This window comes from Cryptotermes secundus, unplaced genomic scaffold, assembly GCF_002891405.2.
Source record: "Cryptotermes secundus unplaced genomic scaffold, Csec_1.0 scaffold1064, whole genome shotgun sequence".
NCBI lineage: Eukaryota > Metazoa > Arthropoda > Insecta > Blattodea > Kalotermitidae > Cryptotermes > Cryptotermes secundus.
In genome coordinates this window covers 513560-536859 of record NW_019720585.1, presented here as the reverse complement: position 1 = coordinate 536859, position 23300 = coordinate 513560, and the positions used below count along the sequence as shown (strand labels likewise).

The 23300-nt window shown below is 39.3% G+C and overlaps 2 protein-coding genes across 2 annotated transcripts; both read left to right on the top strand.

The window, feature by feature from the left end:
• Nucleotides 1–154: 154 nt before the first annotated feature.
• Nucleotides 155–4301, top strand: LOC111869947 (cuticle protein). Its single transcript, XM_033753675.1, has 3 exons — nucleotides 155–201; nucleotides 2803–3111; nucleotides 3657–4301. Exons 1-3 carry the CDS (start codon nucleotides 187–189, stop codon nucleotides 4155–4157), a joined length of 825 nt encoding a protein of 274 aa, XP_033609566.1. The 5' UTR covers nucleotides 155–186; the 3' UTR covers nucleotides 4158–4301.
• A 7443-nt stretch (nucleotides 4302–11744) lies between these two features.
• On the top strand, nucleotides 11745–21740 carry LOC111870005 (cuticle protein 7-like). The gene is made up of 3 exons (XM_023861932.2): nucleotides 11745–11806; nucleotides 17934–18095; nucleotides 21329–21740. Exons 1-3 carry the CDS (start codon nucleotides 11792–11794, stop codon nucleotides 21653–21655), a joined length of 504 nt encoding a protein of 167 aa, XP_023717700.1. The 5' UTR covers nucleotides 11745–11791; the 3' UTR covers nucleotides 21656–21740.
• Nucleotides 21741–23300: the final 1560 nt, after the last annotated feature.

Below are 23300 nucleotides of genomic sequence, written 5' to 3'. Positions count from 1 at the left end.
ATATTAGAACATATAGGAGAACTGGGTGTAAAATTAATTCCAATCCTACAAACCAGAAAAAAAAAGTGCTGTGTACTTTTGCCAGTAAATTATGAGGATTCAGTGTATATATAAGATAGGTATGGTTGTTCTGTTATCACAGAGAAGGCAGCATTCGAAACAACCACGGCGACACAGCGAGGAAAGATGAGTAATTTTAAGGCAAGAGCTTTTCAACTATAACTTTTATAAAATAAATTTAAAGAAAGTGTTGTTCGGAAATATTTTAAAAAATTTAGATCTGAACACGAACCATACATTCCCTTAGATCATCCATATGTCAATTAATTCACAATCATAAATTTAGTTACACGATATTTTTGCCCCCCAAAATATGGAAACCTTAGTTTAATGCGTTACCCGAAGCCATATACTGTACTAGAATCGCTAATGTATTGTTTGTTATGAAGCTATGAAACAAAATATGTTCTTCATTATTAAGAGTTCAGTGGAACTAATGAACAGAAAATATAAGTAATGCTTCACTGAAAGATATTTTTCCCGAATAGGAAAATGAACTATTTAATCTAATTTCATGGAGCTGAGCCCTTCTTGAGAAGCAGGAGCTGTGCAGCTACTCAAGAACTTCCCAGAATTTTATAGAACCGTTAAGTTCATTACCGTGTTCACAAGAGCCATCCTCTAGTATTGGATGGTGACGATTATTTATTATAGAGTCAGAAGTGTAGTTGTAATGAAGAGACGGTAGGATCAGAAACATTTATAAACTCAGGCCTTACATGGCGATAGTGAGTTTCTTGTTTTCTAGGCTTTAGAAGAAAGTAAGTCTGCTCAACATTTTTTAAAGAAACAATTGAAAACACAATATTATGGACAGCAAAAACAAATTTGTATTTTCTGTTCTTATATTTCTCAACTACAAACCCGATTTGGATACTACTGTTCAGCATACATAATTTTAGAAAATGTAATTCTCGCTTGAAATTATAATATTACCTTTACTCTTGTGTGTGATACGTATTGTCGTAATAAAAGAAAAACAGCATAAAATTTAGTGCAATTGCGAAATAAACACTACTGATATGATTCTGTCATTTTAATAATAAGCTGATATGGATAGAGATTTATTATATGATCAAACGTTCAATCGAGCTAAATAATCAAGATTTATATTATATTTCTTTTTTGGCACTCCAAACACAGGAATATTAATTTTGATTATGGACATGTACGAGATTTGACAATGAAGTTCGCGATCTCGCCACCTTGTGCATGCAGTGGCAACAGTGAACAGAAACCTCAGTATGGTTTGAAGACTTTGGCATATCAGAGTTTCACAGCTGTGCCGTTGTTAAACTATGGCATCCTCTTTCTGGATGGCGTCTATTATTGTCTGAGTGTGTTTTGTTGTGCCGTCGCGAGACTGTCGGAGCTTCTTGTTAAATTGGCAAGAGTGGAAACGAAATCAGAGAGATGTTAGTGCAAGTTTACGGGGATAATGCTATGAAGAAAACAGCAGTTTACAAGCGGGTGACACGTTTTTCTGAGAGAAGAGAAAGTGTCACTGACGAAGAGAGTTCAGGACGCCCAAAAATGAGCAGAACTGAAGAAAACTTTGCAAAAGTTCATCAAATTATGCGAGAAAATCGTCATTTGACTGTCTGGAGCATAGCAGAGCAACCGGACATTGACCGAGAAACAGTTAGGGAAATCTTAGCTGAAGATCTTGCTATGAGGAGGGTGTGTGTGCAAAAATGGCCCCAAAGTAGCTCACCGAAGAGGGAGTTTTTAGCTAATAAACAAATAACTATGCTAGAACACCCTCCCTCTTCACCGGATCTAGCCAACAGTGACTCCTTTTTGTTCCCGAAGGTAAAGGAAATATTGAAAGGAAGGTATTTTGATGGCATTGATGACATCAGGATTAATAAGGCGGCAACTCTGAAGGACATTTCACACAGCAGCTGAAAAAACGCAAGTACAATATGGGTATATTTTTACTCAGAATTGCTGTTTTGGGATTTTTTTCCCATCATCTGTATTGTAATTGTGTTTGCATTGTATTCATTGTGTTTAGTGTGTCCTTCATTCTTTGTGTAGTGTTTTTTGTGCTCTATTTTGTTTGCCCGTGGTGTGTTATTTTGTGTGATGTGTGTTATTTGTGTGTTGCGTCTTATTGTAGTACCACTGCAACAGGGGAAACCCATTTGCAGTTATAAAATATAATATAATTATCTAGAAAACATGACGTTTAGGAGACTGGAAATGCTTCCGTCCTCAGGTGAAAAGAGGGAAGACACCTCTTTTGGGTCCCTTAGAAAGAGCTAACCTCAATCACTGGGCAACCCCTGTCAGATTCACAAGGCTATTTAATCACCTAAGACCAGGCCAATTCGGCGGGCGATAACAATAAAACATTCAATAAAGTTTGCGATAGAGCACGCACATACGTGGAACTAGGTTAGAAAAGGAAATATAAATTTGTGCTACAAACCTAGCCAACAAAACCAAGTGCATGAGTACCAATGTAAAGAAGTATTTTTTTTTCAGACACATTTTTAGTTACGCTGAAAGTAGCACATTTTCTTTTCAAGCCGATCCACTTTCAGTTTTTTTTTTTCACTTCTTTCTACGTCATGTTTCCTAATCGTTTATATTTATTCAACGAACTGTAATTAAATGATAACAGTCGTCTACTTAAGAACTAGCACGTTAAAAATAAAGTTTCTCTTTCCAATGTTGCACCAAAAGCGCTAGTGATTGCATAGACACGTACTCCTAACGTAATGAACCTTTCTATAGGTGGTGGTGTTGACGGCGTTGATCGCGGATATTCTGGCACTTCCTGTCTATGACAGGTCCTCTTACGGACGCTCAGCCCAGGCAGGTGTAATTTACGCCCAAGATCTTGGCTACGGTCGTGCCACAAACCTGGGATATGTTCCTGCCATGAATGCAGAATATGCTCGTGCTTTGAATGCAGGATATGCTCGTGCGGCGATTGCAGAATATGCTCGTGAAGATACAGAAAATCTCGGCTACACTCACGCTTCACGTTTTGGGCATTCTCGGGGGTCTGCACATCATGTTTACGATACTCTTCATAATTACGTGAGTAAAAATTTGGCCTTAGACTGGCTGTCCTCTGCATAACATCACCTAAACAACGTAGTTGATTTTAAAATCTAAAAGTTTGTGACGGTGGTATGTTGTACAATATAAGGGGTGGGGCTTCTCGGCCCTTGCACCGCGAGCTACTGTGATCTATTGTGCTTCACGGTGGTACGTTAGTAAAAATATTACATATATATCTGGGCATTATCCATCGCCCTGTCTTTATCTGAAAACGCTGTTCTCTTTATATTACAAAACACAACTTTTCGGAGACTAAATTCTGTCTCCGTTTTCGGGCAAACCTGCTCATTTAGGCCTAATTGATAGAGTTAGTCCTTATCTCCGGAGATTAGAGCCTAAATATGTAGGTTTTTCCTAAAGACGGAGACAGAATCCAATGTGTTTTAACACATAAACAGGTCGGTGTTTAGGCAGAAACAGGATAATGTTCAGAAACTCAATATTTATACAAACTGAGTTACATATGTCCTTTACCCATGTAATAATGCATGACGATACTAATACTAATGAACAATTTTCAGGTAGAACCGAATTATGAGTATAGTTATGATGTTAATGATGCACAAACCAATGACATCAAAGAACAAGCCGAGAGACGCGTTGGCGACAAAGTTGATGGACACTACAGTGTAGTTGAACCTGACGGCACCACCCGTACAGTCCAATATTCCGCTGATGACAGGAACGGATTCAACGCCGTCGTGACTCGACACGGAGACAGCCGACATCTTGTTACAACACTCAGAACCCACGATGCTCCAGACCAGTCCCATGTATCTCCCCTTTTCTCGTATATGCAGCACTACAAATACTCCAATTCTCGCCCAGGAGGAGTTGTTGCCGGAAGTTCATATGCTTTTGCTCCGGGCTTGTCTCCTGATTATGTCGGATCTCACAACGACGCCTTCAGCACTCCGCCTGTATCTCACAGTGTAGCTCCAACGCATGGCTACGGTGGGCCATTCACGGCCAATTATCATGCCAAGAAACGTCTTCGACACGCATATGGAGGTTATTATTAACACTGCCAGAACTCTTCAATTGAGAAAAGCATATATCAATGTGGAATACAATTAAATATTATCATATCTTTATTTACAGCTTCCCATTAGGAATTTATTTACGCACATGGTTTATTCTCATTTTCTCAGCACGGGGGTGGTTTATGTCTGTGAGAATTTATATTCTTTCATAAATAAATGAAATTTTGGAGCAATATAATTAAAATGGTGATGCTTATAATCCGTACTCTGGAGCCACCGTATTCGAATATGGACTACAACCGATTATGAGAACCGATGTTTTTATTTTTATTCAGTTTCTCCCCCAATCCCGAGGAAAATTCCAGAAAGTTACTTCAAATCAAATCACAGCCGCTTTCTTACATATTTTTCCCATTTCCCATTATTAATATCCGAACATTTGAAGTTATGTAACCTGAGATACTATCAGCGTCCCTAAATAAACCATAAGAAATACATGTAAGTATAAGACACTGTATCAAATGCAGAGTTGATAACACGTGGAGTGGACATTGCGCATGAGCAGATAGAGTAACGGATACGGACAGGTCTGGACCAAAGCGAGGTGACCTGGAGCATTTAACTGCTAGAACAGAGAAATGTAGGGGTTAGGAAGTGTCGCTTCATTTTCTGTGGCCCGACCAAATTTCAGTCCACAAACGAAGAAGATTTGTGGCCATTGAAGGGAAAAGTTTCAATGGACTACATTTCATTTTATCATATACAGACATAAATCCATTTTCTTGCATGTCTTCACCTAACATCAATGTAGGAATGAAACTTGTATATAATCAGTTATTTCCTGGATACAGATCCGAAGGTCCGGGTTCGGTTCCCGGCGCTACCAGATTTTCTGAGTAATAGTGGGTCTGGAATGGGGTCCACTCAGCCTAGTGAGGATAATTGAAGAGCCTTTTCAATGAAATATCGGCTCCGGTCTAGAAAACCGAAATTAATGGTCATGGGGATTCGTTGCGCTGAGCACGCTACACCTTCTATCCTCTAAAGTTGGCAGTAACTTCGCCGACAAGCGGCGGTCTCTCGGTCGGTATAGTTCGCATGCGGACTAAAAACAAGGAGTTTAATTTGTTTTATTTATACACTAGAATTTAAATCACTTATCTCTTATCGTCAAGGAAGACTACTTGAAGATCATCATACAGTGGAATTTGATGCAAGATTCTTAATAATAAGAATAACGGCATGTTAGTAAATCTGTTATTACCATTCTTATCTAGTACGCAGTAATTACAATAATTTAACAATATAATAAACACTATGCCTGTCATGGTAGCCGAGCACTCTAAGGCATGCACTGTCTTCACTCGCTTGGCAACTCGGGGCATGGATGTTTAGTGTGCGTTTTTCTCTGTTTCTGTACAGGTAAAGGCCTTGCGACGAGCTGATCACCCGCCCAAGGAGTCCTACCGGATGTGTAATATCTAGTAAACCGATGTGAAACGGAGAAGTTCATGGAGGTAGGCCTAGGCCCAAATTGGGGCTGTAGCGCCACAGGAAAAAAAACAGTATTTTTAGTGTTTGCATTATTTTGTCCAATTCATCTATATGATCATAGAGCATTTAATGACAAATTCAAGGAATGAATGAATGACTAAAGTTACAGAAAGAAAAAACCATATCGAAGTATAAGAACTGCCTTAATATTTTAATGGCGGAACAGAGAAAACCGCCAAGTCTTCAAGCAGGATTTCAGATCTCCGCGTCGAGATATGAACACGGACATCGAGAATACGAAGCAGCTAAGGTCCGCGCTGCCGGTCACGGTAGCCGAGCCGTCTAAGGCATCAACTGTCTTCACTCGCTCGGAAGCCGGGATCGTGGGTTCGAATCCCACATAATACATGGATGTTTGGTGTGTATGCGTTTATTATGTGTTTGTGTTATCCCATGTACAGGTAGAGGCCTTGCGACGAGCTGATCATGCGTCCAAGGAGTCCTACCGTCTGTAAAATGATCATGAAACTGAGAAATCAGCCCTATACTCCAAAGTATGAGCAGGAGGAGAAAAAAAAGTTCCGCGCGGACTGTTCTTATCATTTCGTAACTAATACAGATTATGCTGTTTCAAGTACTTAATCCGGCAATAAAGTTTCAATCAACAGTGCTCGTATTGGCCAATAGGTTCCTTCGTTGTCCTGTTTCTACTACAATTGTTTTCCGTCGCGGTCTACTGCTCGGTGTTTTATTTGTTACTGGGTTCTGTAATCAACAACCAAATTAATTTTGTAATTTGCTATTGTTACTTGAACTCCTTATGAAAAACATTGGCTTATATTTGTTTATTATATAACCAGAACTCGGAGAACGTGAAAAATAAAAAAGTACTTTCTGAATGTTTTTACACTCAAGGCCTTCCTAACGTCATCCATAGGAAAAAACCGAAAGTTGACCGAACTGAAGCGAATACATACCCGGCGCACGAACATGTTCATGACTTTAAAATGAATAGAGATAAATGTAAACTGACAGTTAAATGAATCAGGAGAAATTAACCTTAAAATTCCAACTACTGTACAAGCCGTTCCTTTGAAGTTTCTTAGGCTAGTTCATTAGTCGTAAGAACCACATATAGTTCGTGCCTGGTTGTATGTCTTTACCTTTCACCTCGCTGAGTGGAGTGAGTTTTCCTTAAGGGAACTGATTTAAATGCAGTAATTTTGTGTCGTGCTGGTTTCCTAGTTACACCTGTCTTCTAACATCACTGAAAATGTGAAGTCATTGAAACTGAATGAGGCGTTCAAGAAGAAACACGTCATTGTTACACTTCTACATTTGTGAATAATTCTTAAGAAGCAGGAAACTAATTGAGGAGTCAAAAGTCGCAACTTGCTCTTCTATTGAGAGTGAGGCGAACGACCAGGAATTAGAAGTTTTCAGGAATCGAATAAAATAACTTACATTTCTTTCACACAGAAGAACACACACGCACGCACACACACACACACACACACATATATATATATATATATATAGGGAGCATGATAAATAATCGTCTTCATAGAAGAAGACCTCTCAACCTTTAATACGACAAAGGAAGACATATACTCCCATTGTTATACTTAAAAAAATTCGTTTTCTTTTATTTAACAGCTGTGAAAATCTTACGATATGCACGAAAACTATGTCTTTCATAAAATACTTGTTGTGGTTTCCTACGCAACAATAATTTGAAGCAGTTTTAGCTTGAATAAACATTTAGCCGCCGATTAAAATTGCCGCGCTGTATAAGGCACGAGATATCTTCGTCTGCTGAAACACTGGGATCGTGGTTTCGAATCCCACTCGAGGCATGGAAGTCTGTCTGCATATATCCTGTGATTTTATGTAGGTAACGGCCTTGAGATTGGCTGATCACCAGCTCAAGGAATTCTACAAAATCTACAAAATTCAAATTTCAGAATTAATTAATTCTGGATATGTACAGACCAGGGAGACTAGTGCATCAATATACAAGAAAAATAAATATTTGTTTAGTTACAGTCGACATAAATGCAAAAATTCTGTATATTTCCATGTGAAGTCTCCGTTATTTTTTTTTTAGATTTATAAAAACCTGACATGCACCAACAAACATTTGTGCATCGCTAATATAAAATTTAATGAAAACATTTTGAAATATTATTGAATTGCTATATGCGGATATACGGACTGGGCGAAAGCAAAACGCATGACGAGCCGACCTAGACACACAGTTTCATATGCCAAGATCCATGTGTATGAATGTTGGCGGGTTATCACAAGGAATTTTATAGCGCCTTAGGCCTCATGGGCATAATGCTGGTAGGTCAGAGAGATTGGAGTCTTCTGCACAGGCTACGTCTCTTGTTATTATTCTGTGAATATTAAAATACATGCACACCTGAAATTGAGCTATAATATTATGAGTATTAATTGAAATATTCAAAATATTGTCATAGCAACGTGAATCCAGGAGGCGTGCTTATTGACCAATTTAGTTAATCTTGCTCAAGTGTTCTTATCGGTTACCAATAAACTAATCCAACTGATCACTAGACATGTACCTATGCAAGCAACAACATAAATGCAGACGAATTCAAATTTTCATGATGTTTATGGTCTACACAAAACCCAACACGTATGTTCTTCCTATTAAATAGAGGCACAAGTGGAAACAAAGAGTACGCCTGAATGCGGTGCAGTTTAAAGAACGTAAATCATTCGATATTACTGTAAAGCGAGACGGAATACAATGTATATGTTGTGGGGGTACGTGACTTATGGGCTGGTTCTAGATTGTATGATTTCATTTATTGATGTCTCATACACACACCTCGGGACTACAGTCAATTACAGCGCTATCGCTGATCTACACACTTTGCAGTTCAACTTTACACACGCACTGGGGTTCTCAGTCTTCACTAGTCGTATCCTGGCAACGGATTTACAATAGTCTCCCTTTCACTTGAAATCAGACATGAAGCCTTCTTGTTTAAGTCTAATTCCTTCTTGCCATTTCTTCTCAATCGCCTAATACTGTCATCTCCAGAAGTCATCCCAATCCTTGACAACAATTTCCCTGCCCCCTTGAAACTCCTCGTTATATAGTCTCGGAGCCCAAGAAAACACCGTTTTCTATTTTCCCTTATTGTTTCAGGCGTGTTTACTAATCAGTTGTCTAACAATAGACCTATTTTACGCGCGTTGGCTCCCACAGGAATGTGTTTACCTAGTCGTTTCCTAGCATTGGTCTATACGTCACAGTACGTATTAGCTATGATTTCATCATCCCGAAAGGAAAGGTATCCATTTTTCTTGACTTTCGATTTAGAAGATTTGTAGACACCTTAGTATATTCCTTACTGACAAGGTCGCCATAAATATTCGTTATGCATACAGTTGTATTAATGTAACACACGTAAGTTGTCTTTGGGCACTAAATTAAAGAGACAGTATGCATTAAATTATTATATAGATAAGAGTGAGCTAACAGCAATTGTTATAATAAGATTAAAATGTTATTCTTTCGCCAAATAATCACATTCTGAATTACTTTCGTCGTTTGAGAGTAAATATTTACAAGAAATATGAAAGTAGTATTATTATTTCTTCATTGTATCTTTGATTTTAATGGAAATATTATCAGAGCTGGTTAATGCTTTATATTAGCCTCTTGGCAGACCTTTGAAAGGAAGGGCAGAATTTGCGTTATTCACATTTCCCAGGAACGTTCTCGGGCTTCGTCCAGTCTGTTCCAATGGAATTCGCCTATGACCAGTTTTCTATAAGGACAAAGCACTAATGTATCATCTCTGAAATATATACTCGTTTAGAAAGGGTGCAGTCTGGAACATTCCGTATTCATTCTCAGTACCTCCAGACACTAGTGAAGACACAATATTCCGCTTCCTTCCATGTACCTGCCGTTCATCAATCTTGCAATTTGCCGTTTGAAACACCGTATTATGACCTCTGAAGCTCTTTGCTCCTGCCTAGGATTTTGGATTCTCTTAGCGATGGTTACGAACTTCTGTCTTCTTGGATATAACGCCATGTAGTCGGTTGAAAGTAAAGTTACGTCTCGGAGGGAAATACAGCTTCCATTTTCATGGTTGAAGAATAAGCCAAGCAAAAGGCAGGTTTGAACCTAAACGTCTGTTGACTTTCAAAGGACTACATGGTTTTGTATCCCAGAAAATAGAATTCTGGTTATTTTTTTTTTGTTTAATGAGCTTTGAAATTACATCAATTTTAGTCTAAGAAGACTATTTGGGACTACTGTCCTCTTTCGGGGGGGGGGGTTTGAGTAACAAATAGTGTGTTTTCTTTTCACGTACCTGAATTTCTGCAATCCTGAATCTATTGTAGAATTGTGACCTTCTTTCAAATTTGTTATGTAATTCTGTTAACTTTCATGTACCCAGTAGCACAATTAAGGTGGTACTTCCCTCCCACTGGTACTTCATGCGGATTGCCGTTACGTACTTGCGTTTGTATTCATAACCCAATTCTCATTTTTTGCTTCAAATGCAGCTTGTTGTAAAATTAAAATTTTTGTAGGTTTATATGTAATGTTACAACGAATACTTGACTTCTGACGAACTTAATATAATTTACATTATAATTAAATTTATCCGCTTACGTCACATTGCACTGTGTTGAGGAGAATGTTTGGACCGAAGGAGGATGAAGTAACAAAAGGTTAGAGAAAACTACATAATGAGGAGCTTCATAACTTGTACTTTTCTCCAAGTATAGTTAGAATGATTAAGTCAAGAAGGATGAGATGGGCAGGATATGTAGCACGAATGGGGAGAAAATGAATGCGAATAGGATATTGGTGGGAAAGCCAGAATGAAAGAGAACACTATGAAGAATAAGACGTTGGTGTGTGAATAATATTAAAATGGATCCTAGAGGGATAGGATGGGATGTTATTGATTGGATTGATCTGATTTAGGATGGGGAAGAGTGGAGGGTTCTTGTGAACACGTTAATGAACCTTCTGGTTCCATAAAATACTGGGAAGTTCTTGAGTAGCTGCGCAATTGGAAGCTTCTCAAGAAGGGCTCAGCTCCATGAGTGAGTGAGTGATGTCACATTCCACTAATGCAGCACATACGATGGCATGTTTCAATGTAGATTCAAGTTAAATTATATTAATACAATTCACTTTTATAACAGAAAATATTTTGTACTTTTTTTCAGATTAGGAGACATTTTATATGACGTTGTTATATATTTTTGTACACTATTATTTATGTCTCAGTTCAAAAAAAGTGACCTCAAATCCAGTCTACGAGCCATATCCAGCTAATGAGCCAACTACCAGGGCTGCTGTTTCTTCCATTCTTTGTTTCTTACCTTAAAGGGATGTTTCTTGAGGCAGTAGATCTGTCACTACGGACTAATTTGCCACTAATATGCCTTGGGGGCCCTTCTGCATTCATGTGTGTGTTGTGTGTGACCACTCTTGTGCATGCGTGTTTGTGTTTCTCTAGGTACGTATTATGCACGTCCAAAGAGAAAGGGAAAGTCTAGAATATTTTAGCAATAAAAATTAGAGCAAGAATAAGATTAATATGCCCCTCCAAGTTAGAAGCTAAATCACCCCCCCCCACCTCACTGCTGCTCCTCAACATAATAAGTACGACCACATTAGGTCAGATACCAAATCTCCTTAATGACAGTTGCTAAAATAATGTAAAATTGCTGAAACAAGANGTATTTTTTCTTCTACCCTGAAGATGGAGGCGATACGTTCCTCCGAAACGTCGGTTAACACCACATATACACGGTGCCAAATCCCAGAAGACTCTTTTCTTCATAGTCACCGCCGTGAAAGCCTCAAATCTTAGTTATTTTCCCTTGTAGGCATTTGTCAATGAAATGGAATAGTGTAATAAGGTGTGGATACATTGCTAAGTGGATTTACGTAACTGACGTATTGATAATAAAGGCAGAAGAAAAAATAAAAGTATGAATGAAATAAGACAGTGTCATGCAAAGCCGGGTAGGCGTTCCTCGCATGTTCTGCCTTTTACCAACCTACAAGAGTCTGTGTATATATACTCGTAAATCGGTTCTCCTCTGCAGATCATTCACAAGCAAGTAGCAGTGTGTTTAGGAAACATTTTGTGCTGGTAGCAGAGAAAATGTTTATGTTCACGGTAAGTATATACTGAAAAATTATGTCATTAAATCCATAAGTATTAAAAGTATGTGGGTTCACTGAACCACGAGATAAAATCTGTTAATTCGTTGCCAATTTTACTGCCGAAATTTTAACCAAAATTATATATTTTTTTTTTCGCAAACACATTCAGGTCAGATGTAATATTAAGAATTTTCTCGCTTTTAATTTCTATGCACAGATATTCCAGAATATGAACTCTTCTGAAAAGAAGGCAATATATACCTAAATCTCGTCGATTCTATAGATAGTTCAGGAAGACAATGGACCACCAGCAAGAACTAAATAGGCTAAATATTATATAGTCTGTATTAATTAATTTTAGACACACTAATTTAGACCCTGAATAAACATGTTTTAGTTTTCTTGGTGCTAGTAAAACTTTTCAGAATGAATGGGTTTTCGGACTTTGTCCATCGTTTCTGCGTTCTGTAAACTAGAAAACACGACGTTTCGGAAACTAATTCTGTTTCCTTCCTCGGGTGAGAAGGAGAGACACCTACTCTATCACGTCCCTTGGAAAGAGCTAATATCAATCACTGGACAACCCCTGTCAGATTCACTACAGCTCCATGATTTATTTAATCCGTCTTGCAGTGCATACATTCATTTATCTCCTTTCCCTCGCACTACATGTTTCGGCATAATAATGCCATCTTCAGGTGCTTACTTGTCCACGCCCAACCAGTTCATTGCATGCCATGTTCACACATTAAAATAACTAAAATATGTATCTATCATATACATTGTCAAACATTAAATTATTAAAATTGTTCAGGATACCACATCGCTACGTCGCCCCTCACTACGTCAGTCACGCCCATTCTCCTTTGTTGGAGCACTCCTTCACTATCTTGTGTGTTGTGCTTTTGTTGTGTCGTGCTCCTGCGACTGCGTGTGTTATACTGTTGGGCTTCCTGGCAGGAAGCCCCCCCTTTAATGCATATGTGCTTTGCCATTCGTCAACAGAAAAAAATATTTAATAAACCCAGATTTAAACGCTAGGAAATATGATTCTATACTTACATAGGTGAATTATAATTTAGAAGTGAATACACAATTGAAAACATAAATATTCTGATATTACTTTGTTTGTTCGGAAAGCCAGATGGAAAGAGATCATTAAGAAAACCTAGACGTAGTGGAAGGGTAATACTAAAATGGATCTTAGAGATATGGGATAGGGTGGTGTGGACTAGATTGATCTCACTGAGGATAAGGACCAGTGGGTGGTTCTTGTGAACATGGGAATGAATTTTCGGGTTACACAAAATATTAAGAAATTATCGAGTGCTGTTTCTCATGAAGGTTTCAGCTCCACAGTTTTAGCTAGTTAGTTATTATTTTATTACTTCTGACTAATTATATTTTGAAATATATCAGCTAATTTCTTGTCCACTCCCACGATGTAGTAGAACAGAAAATATTATTGTCTAAACATTATCTATTTACTCTGTGTTCAAGAAATTCTAAGGTGTTTTAAAGGGTTTTATTTCTTCTTTCGGAGATATTCTGATCTTGTACTTTCACATGATGTGCAGTGGTAACACTTATTATCTGCAAATAATAGTAACTCTTCGCCAATAATATATTTTCGTTGTCCTTATTAAATGTTAACTTACAGAACAACTGCATTCTGTAGATACGAATTCAGTCATTTTTTTTTCCTTGTGGCGCAACAGCCCCAATTTGGGCCTAGGCCTACCTCCATGAAACTCTCCGTTTCACTTCGGTTTACTAGATCATACACATTCGGTAGGACTCCTTGGGCGAGTGATCAGCTCGTCGCAAGGCCTCTGCCTGTACACAAACACAGAAAAACGCACACAAACATCCATGCCCTTAGTGGGATTCGAACCCACGATCCCAGCTTCCGAGCGAGCGAAGACAGTGCATGCCTTAGACCGCTCGCCTACCGTGACCGGTACGAATTCAGTCATACTGGTTGGTTACTCTTTGAAACTGAAAGAGATTAGATGTTATGAGCCATATTCCAGAGTATGGCGATCCTTGCATTTGCGAATGATTCACGGAGCCCTAGAAATATCATTCTTGATTTTTTAATGCGGCATATTAAGTAGCTGAACAGAAGAATTCTTCTTTTTATATAAATGTCAACCGTTTATTTCCTAGTCTTTTGAAGACCAGATTCAAGAGGACATACACACAGATTCAGACCCTATCCAATACAAATAACAACGGTTAATCTGAACGGAGGTTATTATTAAAATATTTGTAATATAATCATGTAATGGGGGACATCAGATGAAGTGAATAATATTCAGTTGTAGCAGCTGGCTTTGTGTTATCAAGTGCTAGAAACTATGGTTCCAATTATCAGAAATTTAATTGGTTAATCGGTTATTTAATGTACATTCATCTGAAGAGTGTAGGTAATGACAGCATGGTGATATTATAAGTGTATTTTCCTTAAGGTAGGAAAATAAGAAAAATAATTTATGAGGTACTTTTAATAGCGGATAAATTTATTGCACATCAACAGGAATTTGGAAGCCTTCTGGCTAAGACTTTGACAGGAACAGTATCTGTTTGGGTTGATATAGCTTTAGGCTTTCCCGAGACCTTACTGCCAATCTCCAGGGTAATGTTTTGAAGTAGATCATGGCTTCTTCATTCCAAACTTTCCCAGTTTGCCGTACACAACTATCTTCTCATTTCGTTACATGTCATATAAAATATCCAGTTGACAGAGCATAGGTTAGAACTTACGAATAATTATGTAAAATGAAACTGTTATGAAAAGGGTTAAAATAACAGGACGGAGCTAGAGATATGGTCCATAATCACAACAGAGTAGACCGGATGACTAGAAGGAAATGAGTTCCGGTTAATTTGGTCAAATTACGTTTCGGAGTAATATATCACCTTCATCTTCAGGAGTGACTATCACTTCATCCTGGTTTCTTGTTTGGCTTACGCTTCTACCATGAATGCGGGGACGTCATATTCCTATGAAGTCAGTTACAGTAACTGCGAGGTTTAAGGCATGAACTGTCTTCGCTCTCTCGGACCCTGGGAACGTGGGTTCGAATCCCATTAAACGCATGAATGTTTGATGTGTGTATGCGTTTATTCTGTGTTCGCGTTGTCTTGTGTCTAGGTAGAGTCCTACCGTCTGTGAAAAATGATTACGGAACTGAATAAGAGGCATAGGCCCTAAATAGGCTGAAAGAGCCATTGAGAAAAAAATATTCCTATGAAACGTCGGTGGACTTTCACCGAATTATACTACATTGTAACAGAGAAACTGAGCTCTTCATAACCACGATGTGAGAACTTCGTTGTTAAAAAGGGGAGAAATTATTATAAATGAATTGTACTTAATGTGGATATAAATAATTAAGCAAACAGGTTGGAATATCCTCGGTCATATATCTATGGAAATAGCCTGAATTTGGAATAATGCTATTCCTATAGCTTGCAGTTACATTCATTTTTAATGCCTGGAAGACCGCGTCCATTTTTGCAGTTACCGAGGCCGACAGCTCTCGCTTCATTGGATGAAAAGAATCCCGCACATTACGAATATCAGAGAAGCGACGATAAATTATTAATTTACATTATTCTCTATGGATTTAAAAACGGGATATGTTTGAAATTGTTCTCATTTTCCTGCACTCCAAAACGTCTAAATATACTGTTTGCTCACGTGCGAGGGCTAACATGTGCCTTCCCAAGCCACAAACGCTACCATGGCATGGCACTGTCCACTACTTACCGGCTTACCCCACATTGCCAGTATCATACTGATTCATTCAAGGGTGGTCATACCGATACTTAAGCTTCGTCCACACAGAGCGCTACGCTATTTTCGCTACGTACGCTACGTACTCTGAGTACACTCTGTGACGCAGATAACATAGGGAACATACCGTACGTAGCGTACGGAAGTCTGTGTGGTCAGTCATATTGAAAATAAAGGGAGATATTTTTCTGTTCGTATAGCGAACATGGTGTACTAGCGTGCGTCGCGTACGTAGCGCTCTGTGTGGCCGAACCTTTACGCTGTGACCGCTCTTTAGCCTCCTGTGTATCCGTGTGCTTGAACTCTAGCAGTCCCGCTCACCGGCTGAAGTCCAGTACATAGTTTAATGGGGATGTTTGCATATTCACTTGTTTTCATGAACTGAAGTCCTAAATGAAGAAATCTTAAGTTAGCGAAGACCTCACAGTCACAGAGAAGTTTGAGGCTGTTTTATTGTTGTTCTGGAACATTTCAAAGTATAAATTTTTACTAATCCCAGTTTGGTAAGATAATTTCACATGTGGGGGTGATTATAGACGGGGTTATGTATTAGATATTTGGATTTATTTCACTTTATACACTCACAACTCGGGGCTACAGGCAATCTATCGATATTCTGCACAAACTGAGCTCACCGTTGCACGCACTAAGGTTCTCAGTCTTCAGTATTCGTAACCTGAAATCGGGTTTCCACGCAATTGTTATACCAGTCTCACTGTAAATAGCACATGAAGTCTTTTCTGCAAAGTCTAATTAATTTCCTACCACTATTCTGCAACTGCCAATTTGGAAGGTTCAATACAATTCCATTCATCTGCTCCAAAGCTCATATCCTAGCAAGTCTGTGACCCGAAACTAGACTCTTCACTTCCCCCTACTATTCTAGTCCGCTCTATATTCCTCTATACTGCCGAACATTTCTTTGTAACGACTCTGCACGGACCACGCAGAAAATACAGCCTTTGTTGTTGATGAGACTTATTTACAGCTCAATTGCCTAGCAGTAGAAGCCCTATTGTTGGGCACTTACGCTTGCGAGAGAATGTGTTTACCGAGTCGTTACCTAGTAATGGATCTATACGTCACAATATTCTTTCAAGTGACACTGTCTTTCATATAGTCCCGTCAAACACCAGTTGGTTCATATTTAATTCTAAGACTTTTCTAGTTCTTTTTGCAGAGGGCCCTTGAAGGAAGGCCTTAGCATGTTATTGTTCCTCTATCTACCTCCAGGGTTTAGTCTGTCCAGTCCCTGGCATCCTCCCTTGGCAACTTTTCCTGAGGTGCCACACACCATTTCAGGCATTTGCCAGCTTGTTGGAAATCACGTTATCCCTGATTCCTCTTTGACCCGGCATTCATATTATTCTTTCACTTCATTATTCTGCTATATGGTGCGTTTACGAAGCTTCAATCAGTGTAATGACTTACCACCGTAGTAGGGTTGTCGTACTGAGGACAACTGTGCTTGTATGCGTTCCGTGCACTATTCGGGGTGCTTACAGTGATTGCACTTAGGGGATGATAGGACACAGAATTTGCAGGAGAGATACACAAAGCTCATCCTGTGCTCTGGGCATGGCGACATTACCGATTTTGCAACATCACCAAAAAAGGGCGAATTCTAATACACAGGCGACGTTGCGTCCTTGGTGTTAGGTTAGTGGAATGAGGAAAATATGGCATAGTAATATTTATGTTTCTTAGTAATGTAAGGAATTCTAAACGGGGAGGAGCCGGGATAGCGCAGTCGGTATAGCGACCGGCTACTGGCTGAACGGGTTCGAGTTCCGCTAGGGTCAAGAAATTTCTCTTCTCCATATCGTCCATACAACTTCCTATCCAATGAGTAATGGGGATTTTTCTCCGGGGACAGAGCTGCCGTAGCGTGAAGCTGAGCACTCACTTCCACCTAGTGCCGAGATCAAGGAAGATTTGGATCTGTATATCACTCCTCCATACTGCTTTACTGCGTAGTGCTTAATCAGTTAAGCGCAGAGACAACTTTACCTTTTAACTTTCACTATAAACGAGGACCTCTGCACGTATTACAAGTCAACTCATAACAGAGTCATGATTTACAGAAAACATCGAAGAGTATTGGCAAAAAAATAGTTCTTATACTGTCCTTCATTTCGTCGAGATTCTTTGTGTAAATTTGCAAATTCTGAAGCATTTTCTTCGCCCTATAATTGACAAATTGGGGGGAATGGATTGGATTCATCTGGCTGAGAACGGGCTGTGTATGTTGGAGCAAACTGTTAACACGAGTATCAGTCTGTCTACTTAGCGGCGGGAAGAAAACAGTTCATGAGCCAGTTATTGCTATTTGTTTCAGATCGTCACTTTGCTGGCCACTCTGACGGCCTCCACGCTGGCTACGCCTGTCTCAGTACTTCACCACTATGCTCCAGTTAAGATAGGGGTAGCTCACGCGCCTGTGACCCTTGCCCGACCTGTTGCAGTTGCTCATCATGAAGCCGTCGAAGTCGAACACTACGTAAGTCTCCTGCCTCAACACGATTGAGGCATGTTACCTCCAAACTTACTGAGGTCACATTTTGGCTACGTGAATGCAACAAATCGATTATTAAATTTAGTTTGTGGTCTAGAGCTCCTAACTCATGCATGGATGGTCATATGATCAAATATTATTAGAGATAATCTCTATTACTTGCAAATGTAAACATGTTCCAAATTATTGTTTTTGTTATGATTATGATGAAGAATAATATAATAAATTTAAAGGGCGTGAAGACCTATAGGTTTGTGAGACGTTGAAGGTCCCACATTTTCTAGACAATCGGTTCTCAGATGAATGTGAGATGGTAACCCTCGCACTCCGACCGCCTTTCACCCCCACTAAGATTTCTGGTACTCATTTCTGTTAGTGGATAAGTAGATAGTGACATCGGTAATTGAATCAGCCACCTTCCGGCTTGTAGCATACCGCCCAAACCAACTACGCTACCGCATGTCCCCATGATGAAGAGCAATAGTAGTAGTAATAGTAGTATTTTCTCTTCTGTAAAAAAGGCACCTGTTTCTTCAGTACTGATTCTATTGCTCATATTTAGGAGACAAATCCAAGGCCGCCATATTTGTACTTGCTATTTACAGTGTTCCTTACAGACAACACAGTCATGTCGTAAAAGTCTAACTTCTTCCTTAATAAGGGACATTTTAAGTGGAAAATGTGACAGTTGCGAAGCGAGAAACTACACAATATATTCCTAAAGTATTCTGATTAATTAGGTCTAAATAAAATCCAGAATATTTAGTTAGGGATCCCAGTGACGGCACAGTTAAAGTGTGAACGGTTTTGGACCCCTCGAAGACTGGGACAATGGAACAAATCTTACTCGACGGATCGTTATATGACGGTCAGTCTGTATACTGTATTGCTGTAAGCGTGTAGAAACTTCGAGAAAGGGTCATCTTCTCTTGAACGGTCTCGCAAAATTAAAAAAAAAAAAATCAATATTTTTGGATTAATTCTGAACAGATGTTAGAATGTCTGATCAGGAAACATGAAGTAGGTTATAAGTGTTAGACATTTGGCTTGCATCTTAGGCACAAAGAATGCCATGTATGGTAAATATGCTTGTGAAATCCCTTTGAAAGCGTTCATTGATAAGAATGATACAAAGATAATAATATAATATAAGCACTCTGTATTAAATTGCCTCATAAGTTTAATTAGATTTCTATGGCCCTTCTCCACGTCATCCAGGCCGGCTCTGGGGTCCACCCGACCTCCTATCCAATGGGTACCGGGGACTATTTACGCAGGAGGATGAAGCCGAACACTCACCTCCAACTCCAAGGTCCAGAAAATGTGGATCTATAAATACACCCCCCATACGCCTTCTTGGAATAGTTCTTAATTAGTTAAGCACAGGGACAACTCTACTTTTATAAGGAAGTTCCTTTATGGTTAATGTTACTGCTGTGATATTAGTCGTATGTATGCTATTATAGATCGTCACATAATACGAAAATATTATCCTGTAAGTTATGGCGACTCTATGGAATCTTCGACTAAAGACATTGTCAGAAAAAGGCACTTGAATTTAAAAGGATTAACTTGTATAGCTCAAGTCTCTACTAGCCTCACATGAATGTAGCTGCTGCAGACTGAAAATATGCAGGGTAAGTTATTTTGTGATTAGGGTGCTCTGGAAGGCATTTAGACCTAACACAGGGGACGAATAATGCTGAAGAACGGGAAGTCCATAATTATTTTTCTCCATCAAATAATATTTGGATGTTTCTTATCAGACAGGATGATATGGGATTGGAGACTCTGAACGTAAAGGCCTACTTGAGAAACAGGGACATAGATGGGAGGCACATGTTAAAATTAATGTTAGAACAATAGAGTTGATGTGCTAACTGTATTAAGCTGGCTCAACTTGCTGTCTAGTGGCGGAATTTTGAGAACACGGTAATGAACTTTCGGAATGCAGAGCTGGCTGTGACCCTGTTGACCAAGTGAGCGATTACAAGCTTCTCGAGAAACACACCTCGGTCCAGAAACTTAGTTCTTTTAACAAGGCGAGTTTCACATCAGCGAAAAGCTAGTAGATTGAAGGGAATTATAGAAACTATTAAAACCACAGACAGTGCACAAACCCCATATGAAAAAAAAAATCTATCGCACTGTTACTTGTGTGAATTACCGAATAAATATGTTACAGGGTCACGAATAGTTGGTAGTCAAAATTAAACCCAATAATTTCAATATTTATCAAAATTTAGCAGAGAATTCGGCAAAAACTATAAAAAACAGAAAACAAAATTGGCCTAGTGTACAAATAGACAGGAAATTTTGAAAATAAATTTCACACAACTTAATATAAATAATTTCGTCCTAGAAAGACTGGTTAAAGGCGTAAAGAACCGAAATACGGATTAAAGTGACACTTCAGTGGCTTACATAAGAGCACATATCCCCACCGCAAGTTTCAACCCACAAAACTGTAACAAATACCAGAATTCTCATAATTTATACTCCTGTGTGACATTACTTACTCCATGGATCAGAATCATGTTTGAGAAGCTAACAGTCGCTCAGCTAGCCAAGAATTTCTCGCCGTTGTTGGAACCTGAAGGCCCATTTCCGTGTTGACAGGTGTCCGCAACTGGGCGCTTCCTCAGACAGATGCATTCAGTCCACAATCTTCTGAACTATTTTCCTACGAGCCATTATACGAATAATTATTCGTAGTGTATTATTATAATAGTGTTATCCATACGAACCCCTTGGGTTTTCTAAGAAGCCTCTTCCTCCCAGGTTCCTTTCAGAAAACTTGTATGTACTTCTTAACTCTCCCATCAGTGCTACATGCCCCAATCATTTCCATTAATTAAAAATTAAAGTAAAATTTCCCTCTGCTTAACTAATTAAACACTACTCCATGGAGGCTTGTGGGGAAGTGGATATATAAATTCACATTTTCTTGAGATCGGCACTAGTTGAAGGCGAGTGGTCAGTTTCACGGCCCGGCCACTTTACCCCCTGGGAAAGAGCCCTCGATACCCATTGAATAGATTGGGTTGACCCCAGGGCAGGTCTGGCCGAAGTGGAGAAGAGAACATTCTTGACCCTACCGGGATTCAAAGTCCAACCTCTCGGTAGTCCAGTTCGTAACCAATCGCTGTACAGACCACGCTCTCCCAGATCCCATCTTTTCCATTATTTGACAAAAAAATATTTTTGATTAATTCCAGGCTCCTCCTCACTACGAGTTCAAATACGGAGTGAAAGATGATCACACTGGTGACATTAAGGAGCAGGCTGAGAAGCGTGATGGAGATAGAGTGGAAGGCTACTACAAGCTTGTTGAACCTGACGGTACAATCCGTACCGTGCACTACACGGCCGACAAACACACAGGGTTCAACGCTGTCGTGGAGAAGTCTGGACATGCGACCCATCCTGCTCCCGTTCTGAAGAAAGTTGTTGTCCCTGTGAAGAAAGTTCTGGCCGCACCAATCACCTACTCGCACGCAGCCCCTCTTTATACCCACTCAGCTCCTAGCTACGCATACCACTAATCCTCTCTTAAAGTTGTTACGTCAAAACATCTTCACAAGTAAATATCATCAAGCTCATTATACGTGTTTGTTTTTGTCTTGTTAGTGTTAGGCATGTTTAAACTGTATCTGTTGTAAATAAATGCTTCTTTCTAGAGTGAACTGTTTTAGTTTATTGGTTTAAGAATTTTGAACTAATATCCTGTTCCTCTCAGTTCAAATCATAACTGTGAGTGTAGGCTCTTCTTTTTGCATCAAAAGAATAAACTAGCTGATCACAGTAGCCACGCGGTCTAAGGCATGAAATGTGTTTGCCCTTCGAACACTGGGGTCGTGGGTTCGTGTCAGACTCGAGGCATGGATGTCTGTGTGCGTTTATTCCGTGTTTATATTGTTCTCTGTAGGTAGCGGCTATGCGACAGGCTGATCCCCAGTTCAAGGAGCCTTACCTACTGTATAGAGGATTAAGAAACCGAAAAAGCGACCATGGTCTAAAGGGCTGTACAGCCATAGACAAAAATCGAAAGAAAAGGAAAGAACTTATAACGCAATTTGAGATTTGTGGGAACGAAAATAAATATAGTACGTAAATTTATAAACAGAAATTTAGGCGGATTTTCTTAACATATTGCGCAGTTTGCATTGCACTACCTCAGTTACTTTAGCAGTTCATGATCCGTCATTGCCATAAAATAATGGCGCCTACCTTATGGATTGACATAAGGATTATTTTAGCAGACAATAGTAAGTACCATAAATATTATATGGGTTATGTGAGAGCTATGCATTACGAGATTACTTCGAAAAGCATGAATGGTTTATTACTGAATTTCGTTATCATAATGAAACGGCGAACCCAAGATCTATACTTATTTACGCATGGCAAAAGCAGACTCATCGGTTTTGTAACCGTTCATTTAAGTATAAATTATATTTAAGACGTAGCACGTAGTCCCACTGTTGTGTTAAGAAGTGAACAGTATGGGACCTTCCGTCTATACATTAAGAAGCGACAAGGGGTCTTCATTTATGAAAGGACAGGATGCAGCAATCGCTACCCTTCCCGAATAAAGCTGTAAAACCAGGACCGTATTGTATTGTTAATGTCACTAACATTCAAGCGGTAGAGGGTTCAAACACCCACGCTACGGACGGGAATTTTTCACCAAGCCGCCAAAGAGACTATCAAATAATTAAAAACTAAATAATTTTGATTTGTGGATGCCAATTTCATGAAAACTCCCAAAAGCGGAACTGGGCCAATAAGGCAAGGGATAAGGAGGAGCTTCCGTGTGGAAGTTTGGGCTCAGAGAATTTGTAACTTGGGAGAACCCTTTTCTCAAACATTCGTCTCCGAGAACCAAAGTGATACAGACGCGAAACAGTGTCCCGACCTCCACGATTTGCCAAACATTACAAGAATTATAAGTTCAATAAAGATATAATTAAACGTAGTGCTGTAGCCAGTGTTCGTGAAATTGGTGAACACCATCTTCTTCCTGTCCTACCGGAGTGAGGTCCGATACGCCTTGAGACGGAGTCGATCTCTCCCTGAGAAAGCCGGCCGGAGTCAAGACTCACCTGCTCGGTTATCCTTCAGCTGTGAGCTACTGACGTACGCTTGCTGGTGCCCAAATTTCACTCACTGCATCCCAGGTTAACCTAC

Coding starts and splice junctions, on each gene's coding strand:
- LOC111869947 (XM_033753675.1), top strand. Junction 3,112..3,656: donor ACGATACTCTTCATAATTAC/GTGAGTAAAAAT, acceptor AACAATTTTCAG/GTAGAACCGAATTATGAGTA.
- LOC111870005 (XM_023861932.2), top strand. Junction 18,096..21,328: donor CCGTCGAAGTCGAACACTAC/GTAAGTCTCCTG, acceptor GATTAATTCCAG/GCTCCTCCTCACTACGAGTT.